This window comes from Lagenorhynchus albirostris, chromosome 12 (genome assembly GCF_949774975.1).
Source record: "Lagenorhynchus albirostris chromosome 12, mLagAlb1.1, whole genome shotgun sequence".
In the NCBI taxonomy this organism is placed as follows: Eukaryota; Metazoa; Chordata; class Mammalia; order Artiodactyla; family Delphinidae; genus Lagenorhynchus; species Lagenorhynchus albirostris.
In genome coordinates this window covers 28,065,836-28,073,874 of record NC_083106.1, presented here as the reverse complement: position 1 = coordinate 28,073,874, position 8,039 = coordinate 28,065,836, and the positions used below count along the sequence as shown (strand labels likewise).

Sequence of the window (8,039 nt, the reverse complement as noted above, 5' to 3'; positions counted from 1 at the left end):
TCCAGAATTTTTCTGAACGCTTTTGGAACCTATTTATATTTTCATCATGGCCCATGTTAGGGGCTTATAAGCACTGTCGCTTTAATACTTGCTATTTTCTACCTCTATCTATTGCTCTCTTTAAAGCTGTTCTTTCAAGCTTTAAGGACCGTCTCCTGAGCTCTGGATTCCAAGATTTGGTTATATAACTTTGGTTACATTTCCAGTATATATTCAGAGAACATCAAATGAAACCATGTTGGTTGTTCTATCATCTTCAGATAATTTTTCACCCTCCCACCTCACGTTGCTAATTAAACATAAAACTGATTTGAGAAAGGAGAAAAGTAAACCCTCCAGCTATAACTGAAGCTTGATTTGCAATAACAAGCCAGTACATTCAATAGTTTAGAGACCGTGACAATGTACCAGGATCCTAGAATCAAGAGGCTGCCTTCGATTTATATTTGAAACCTGGAACGCTTGAATGGCATTTGTACCCTCCATTGAGAACACAGACACACCTGTGCTTCCAATTTCTGTTCACCTGCTAACTAATAAACACCCCCATTTTGACTCACAATGACTTTCGCAACAAACTACTTTAATGTAATGTTTTAACCTATTAAATTCTGGCTGTAATATAAATGTGTTCAGCCCAATCTGCCTATAGCTGGATATAAACAGGGAAGTGCTGGAGCTGGCTTCTACCAGCTTGCAAGAGCTGAAAGTTAGGTGGCATCTCCTCCCAATTTATGTTCAACAATGTCACACTGGTGGTTTGAAATTGGCCCTGGAGGAAACATTTACACAGAAAATGGCAAATGCCACAAATCCAGGCGTCAGGGTTCCCCCCACCAATAGAGCTGGTTTTTAAATGTTTACCAGCACACTTCTAGGTATATATACATCTGTTATTACTTAACACAGGGAACTTCATCCCCATTGCTTCCTAGTCTGGCCTGGTGAAAACCACAAGAATGCACATACATGAATGACTAAAAAGGAACAAGAGTTCACTTCAAGGGGGACCTATTCCCCCTCAATAAAGTGTGCAGAAGAAAAAAGGATACCAAAGCTTGCCAGCATAAACGATACTGCTTTAAATATCTAATATAAGAAAGCAAATGTCCTCTGATCCATGAGTCTGTATCAGTCAGGGTCTTAGCACTGGCATACTTAAAGGCTTAACTGAGAACAATGTAATGAAAAAACTATTTGCAGAGGGGTGGGCAGAGTTGAAGAAAGTAACAAGGAATGGTGAAGCACCCAGGGACTAGCAACTGAAGAGATGGGAGCCGTTACTAGGTCTGAAGGGAAAATGGGAGGAAATGCTCTTCCTGGAGCCAATCAACAGGAGCTCTAGCTACAGGCAGAGAAGCTTCCAGAACTATAACAAGGCATGCAGAGGCAGGGTGGATAAATACCCAGACCTCTCTCTCAGCTTCCTTCCCTCCCTGCTAGTGCCTCCCATTGGCCAGACCAACCAGAAAGCAGAGGGCAAGAGCTTAGGGGATATAGTTCATTGAGGTCAGCTCCCAAGGAACAATGTAGGGCAGAGGACGGAGCTGGAGAACAGAGGCATAGGTGAATAACCCACCCAGGCTTCTCGGCTCTCCTTTCCCTCGTTCTGCATTCCTTCTGCTACCTCCACGCAGCCCCAAGAACAAGTAGGGAACTGAATCACTTAGCTCTGCAGTCAGATGTTTTGAAAAAAATTAAAAGATTGGTTTTTAATCCTATGAAAAGAAGGGCTTTGAGAGAGAAAGAAGGGATTTGGAGGAGGTTAGCCTGCTGCAGCTATAATTTCCAACAGAATTCAAATTGTAAAGCATTTTTCATATTTTACTTAGAAGAGCCTTAAAAGTGCAGAATAAAAGGATTGTGTAAATGTACTCCAGCATCAACTTTAACAGTGAAATGAAGCTAAGACATACCCTGCTTTTGACACAGAACAGCAGTGTCACTCCAGCAATTCTGCAGAGCCTGACGAATGGACAATTAAGCCAGACGACTGAATCGCTCAGCGTGAACGAGTTCAGGATAGTTTCTTGAGTTCAGCACTCCACAGCACTTATTGAACAGACACTCCAGCTTTCACCTTCTCCCTACAGGCCTGGGTATAAAGAAAAGGCACTTTAAAGTCAGAAAAGTTCTTACAATGTCCTAGCCCTAATAACACTCAGTAAAATTATAACAACAACCGATGGCGGCCCAAAGAATCTGCATAGTAAGCAACACTTCCACTCATGCCTTTGGTCAGGGTATTTGTTAGGACCAATGTAACAAAATACTACACACTGTATGAGTTTAATAGGAATTTTTTTCCTGACAGTTCTGAAGGCTAGAAGTCTAAAATTAAGGTGTCAGCAGAGTTGCTCTCTTCTGAGGCCTCTTCCGTGGCTTGTAAAAGGCTCTTCTCCCTGTGTCTTCACAAGGTCTTCCCTTTGTACCTGTCTGTGTCCTAATCCCCCTCTTATAAAGACACCAGTCATACTGGATTAGGGCCCACCCTAATGAACGAATTTTAACTTAACTACCTCTTTAAAGACCCTATCTCCAATACAGTCACATTCTGAGAGGGTCAGGACTTCAACATATGAATTTGGGAGGGGCAGGGACACAATTCAGCTCATAACAGTGAATATTTATTTCTTTTCCCCGGTATCACCCACGCCATAGTTTCCTCAAGGAAGGACATTTTGCTCTAGTCTTCTTTTACTCAAAATGCATCATTCCTCAGTTCCTTTCTTTCAGTCCATACTTTGTACTTTCAAGTGGCCCCTCACAGAAGTTGTTTGCCAACCCCTGCCTTACAGAATCTAGGTCATCTTGCACCTTCCACTTTCCATCCTTATCTCAGATGCTCTCCCAACACTGACTATGCTTTTGGCCACAGAAACTGTTCTTCACACAAGCTGGGCACATTTGCATCCCTAGGGCCTTTGAACTTGCTGTTTCCTCTGCTTGGAATGCTCTGGCTCAGCTCTTCATTGACTGGCTTCTTTTTCTTTAGGACTCAGCAAAAATGTCATTTCTTCCAAGAAACTTTCCCTGAAGATGCTATAAAGTAACTGCCCAGACCACCTTCCATGTTCTATTTGAAATTAAATAATTTACCTCCATTTATACCAAGGCATTAAAGAAAGTTTTAAGTTGTTGAAAAAGAATATATTGTCTCTTGGGACTTCCCTGGTGGTATAGTGGTTAAGAATCCACCTGCCAATGCAGGGAACACGGGTTTGATCCCTGATCTGGGAAGATCCCACGTGCCACGGATCAACTAAGCCCGTGCACCACAACTACTGAGTCTGCGCTCTAGAGCCTGTGAGTCACAACTACTGAGCCCACACACCACAACTACTGAAGCCCATGTGCCTAGAGCCCGTGCTCCACAACAAGAGAAGCCACTGCAATGAGAAGCCCGCGTGCTGCAACGCGCACTGCAACGAAGAGTAGCCCCCACTCGCCATAACTAGAGAAAGCCTGCGCACATCAACAAAGACCCAGTACAGCCAAAATAAATAAATTAATTTTAAAAAAAAGACGTAATGGAAAACTACCAAAGAATCAGCCAATAAAATTTTAAAAAAAGAATATATTGCCTCTAATTTTGAAGCAAAAAACTTAAGCAAAATTAGAGTCACTACATTTTAATAGTTTATTTTCTAAAAGTGATATGTGTCGGAGGGGTGGGATGGGGAGGGTGGGAGGGGGGGAGACGCAACAGGGAGGACATATGGGAACATATGTTTATGTATGACTGATTCACTTTGTTGTAAAGCAGAAGCTGACGCACCATTGTAAGGCAATTATACCCCAATAAAGATGTAAAAAAAAAAAAAAAAAAAAGTGATATGTGTCTATTGAGGTGATTTTGGAAACTATAGAAGAGTATAAAGAAGTAAATAAAAAGCACTCCAAAACACTATCACCTTCAGCTTATTACTTTTAATATTTGATGTATACATCCTTCTTAGATTTTTCTATATAGCTTTGTTATTTAAACTGAAGCAACAAAACTAGTCCAAGATTAGATTGGTCTAACTCTAAAATATGCATGTTTGTTTGGTGCTATAATACATATTAGAGAATATCAATTTATTAATTCATGAATTAAGATACTATTTGTATTTTAAGTAAGGGATCATGGCTGCATACATATGTAGTACCTAATCTTAATTCTGTATTATGAAATGTAAATGTTAATGCTTCTACTATATGCTTGGGGAAGTAAAGAAAAAGAAAGGTGGAAGGGAGGGGAAAAAAGAATAAAGAGAGAAGAGGGAGGGAGGAGTTATTTTTCCTGAGTTTAATTATATCTTTACAGAAAATTGCACACCCATCTCATTTTCTGTGTATTCTCTTTAAAGTTTCATAGAAATTAGCCTTTGAGCAAACACTTTGGAAACAATCGCACACAAATTGCAAAGTGTCCTTGAGCTGACCTTTTCATAGACCTTCAGTTTTGTTTCTCACCATGTGTCACCATTCCCTTCTGCTTGGTGTGGCAAGTGTCAAACACACCTGAAAATTATTTAACAGTCCTTCCATTGGGAGGTGTGGTCCACAGCTTGTGACTGTTTCAACCAACAGAGTATGACAGAAGTGGTGGTATACGATTTCTGAGGCAAGGCCAGGAAAGGCCATGAAGCTCCTAGCTGACAACCAGCCTCAACAGCCAGCCATGTGAGTGAGACATCTTAGACATTCACCACCCCACAACTAGCTATTATGGGTTGAACTGTGTCCCCCCAAAAGGAATGTCAAGTCCTAACCTTCAGAACTTGTGAATGTGACCTTATTTGGAAAGACGGTCTTTGCAGACATAGTCAAGTTCAAACAAAGTCATACTGGACTAGAGTGGTCCCTAACCTAATGACTGGTGTCTTTACTAGAAGAGGTAAATTTGGACACAGTGACACACACAAGGGGAAGATGATCCTGTGAAGAGACAGGGAGAAGCCCACGTGACAATGATGGCAGAGACTGAGCGGATCCATCTATAAGGCAAAGATTGCTGGCAACCACCAGAAGCTAGGAAGAAGTAAGGAATGATCCACCCCTAGAGTCTTGCACGGCCCTGCTGATACCTTGATTTTGGACCTCTAGCCTCCACATCTGTGAGAAATACATCTCTGTTGTTTTAAAGCACCCAGTTTGTGATACTTTGTTACAGCAGCCCTAGAAAACTAATGCACTAGCCCTCAGATGACTGCAGCCCAGCCCACACATGAGACTCCAAGTGAGAAATGCCCAACCATGACTCTCCCTATTTCCTGACCCTCCCAGTTGTGAGCAAAATGAGATGGTTGTTTTAAGACTTTAAGTTTGGAGGTAACTTGTTACATAGCAATGATAACTGGAACGCTTGGATCACTCCCATTCACACTTCAAGTTTCAATTCAGCCATCACATCTAGGAAGCCTTCTCTGACCTCCTCATACCTGCCTTGCACGCCCTCCTCCGAAATCCCACAGCACCTCGATTTACCCCACTTTTCACTCTGCATTGTCCATGAAACCCATATGTCAGCTGTCCCCCAAAGCCAGCCTTTCCTTTTGCCACACCCCCAGCAACTCTTCACATTCACCCAAAACATGAACTCACCCTCTTCACCTCAAAGTTTTACTAAACGTTTTGTAGAGGAGATAGAAGAGAAAAATTATAAAGTGCACACACATGGCAGATAACTGAAATACTCACCATTAGACATTTTTTTGTTTGTTTGTTTAGCCTTAAGTCTTCCAGGAGTTCTTTACTGCAAAAGTTCTCAGAACCCTTCAGATGTCAATGGTGCTCCATAAGGAAAAGAAAGTATTGAGGGCTGGTTTCCCAAACTTATGAAGTCACTGAACTCTTTTCATGGAGTAGCTTGAAAGGCATGGCATGTTCCTAAACGTGATTCAACTATAAATACTCATGGTTATTATAAATTCCTTCCAAGTAATATGTTATTCCTTCTTCAAAGTTATGGACTCTGGAAATGGAGCAGGACCCTGGGCATCTTACTGTGGCTTCTTTATCATCGTTAAGAAGTCTCAGAACGAGTTTCTGGAAAGACCTTTGAAGATCCTTATCACTCTGACTCATGTTTAATGTGCTTCATATCACGAGTATTACAGAACAGCTAAAAAACTCCCACTTCTCCGGTGCCCAAAGCCAAAGAGAGAGTCATCTGGGGCACACCAAGTACTCAATTTTCCTGCTTTTTTTTTTTTTTTGAGGCATAATACTAGTAGACTATCAAAAAGTTTATGGCTTCTACATACAGGGCACAGAGAAGGTCGAATCGAGCCAGAAGGAAGTGTTGACGGTACAGCAAACATCTTTAAGTACAGTTCTCTGACCTCCCAAATGACCTTAAGTGTCTGCTAAAAAGTTTTGTTTGCAAATGTCTGTCGAGGACAAAGCAAGTGACATCATTTTGATCCCGGCACCAGTGGTGGCTGTGTCGAGGGCAGAGGAAAGCTCCCCCCATCGACCTCTTCTGTTTCCTGTTTCTCAGTGTTTGGGCTCCGCGTGTGCTCATTTGTCTCATGATCCTCCTCTGTACAGTTTTCCTTAATCGTAAGAGCTTGCAATGCAAGAACTGGGCATATTTGACCTCTTATAGGGTGAAGAGAAAACCAACCTTTTAATAAATGAAATTTTGCGACGATGATAAAGACTTCGGCGTCCAGTCAGCAGAGGCCGGCGTAGTCAGGAGACGCAGCGCGCGTCGCCGGGGGGCGGGGCGGCCGCCGCGAAGCCCAGAGTGGGCGGGGCCCAGAGTGGGCGGGGCAGCGCCCTCCTGCCGGTTAGCTCGGGCGGGAGCGCGCCGCTGGATTGCGGGGTCCCGTGGCACAGCGGACGTTGGCCTTCGTGGCCTTACCGCAAAGTCATGATTTAAAATTTTTGCTGAACTTGTAAAAGAGACACTTGGATGATGGATTAATAAGAACATTGAAATTCCGTGAAAAGTTTCAAATTGGCGAATCTTGAACGTTCATCCCGGTCCAGCAGCTCTGCTGGTCACGTAAGTACAGAGGAATGAAGACTCCATTCGGGAAGACAGCTGGCCAGCGGTCCAGACCTGATGCAGGCCATGCTGGTGTATCTGCAAGCAAGATGAAGAAAAGGACGTCCCACAAAAAACATCGGAGCAGTGTAGGGCCCAGCACACCTGTTTCCCAGCCCCCGCGGAGCATCCTAGGCCGCAGGATTCGGCATGAGTGGAAAGAGGGGAACAAGCCTGTCACCCAGTGGAAAGGAACCGTTCTGGACCAGGTGCCTGTAAATCCTTCTTTGTATCTTATAAAATACGATGGATTTGACTGTGTTTATGGACTAGAACTTAATAAAGATGAAAGAATTTGTGCACTTGAAATCCTCCCTGATAGAGCTGCAACATCCCAAATCAATGATGCACACCTAGCCGACACAATGATCGGCAAAACAGTGAAGCACATGTTTGAGACCCAGGATGGCTCTAAAGAGGAGTGGAGGGGAATGGTCCTAGCACGCGCCCCCATCATGAACACATGGTTTTACATCACCTATGAGAACAATCCTGTCTTGTACATGCACCAGCTCTTAGATGATAATAAAGAAGGTGACCTTCACATTATTCCTGATTCAATTGATTCATCTCCAGCAGAAAGGAAACCAGGAGAAGTCCTAGAGAGCCTGGTAGGCAAACAAGTGGAATATGCCAGAAAAGATGGCTCTAAAAGGACTGGCATGGTCATCCGTCAAGTGGAGACCAAACCGTCGTCTGTCTATTTCATCAAATTCGATGATGATTTCCATATTTACGTCTATGATTTGGTGAACACATTCTAGATGTCATCACGAACTTGGCCAAATTTATGGAAATGTATTAAATATGCAGTTTGTAGATGTAAAGATTTGATTGCTTTCCATTTTAATGAGAGCTTAAATGTCCCCACGAACCCACAGTTTGCCAGCAGAACTGGTTTTGTTCTGAAGAGTATAGGTATATGTGAACACAAAACATTTTGTGTAAGGAACTCCTTCCTCTTAAAAGGAGTCTGTCTGTTTGGAGGGGAGTTACAGGC

General features: G+C 42.9%; 1 protein-coding gene across 1 annotated transcript; it reads left to right on the top strand.

Moving 5' to 3' along the window:
• The first annotated feature begins 7,011 nt into the window (after nt 1-7,011).
• LOC132530448 (spindlin-1-like) lies at nt 7,012-7,803 on the top strand. The gene has a single exon (XM_060167663.1). The coding sequence runs from the start codon at nt 7,012-7,014 to the stop codon at nt 7,801-7,803; it is 792 nt and encodes a 263-aa protein (XP_060023646.1).
• Nucleotides 7,804-8,039: the final 236 nt, after the last annotated feature.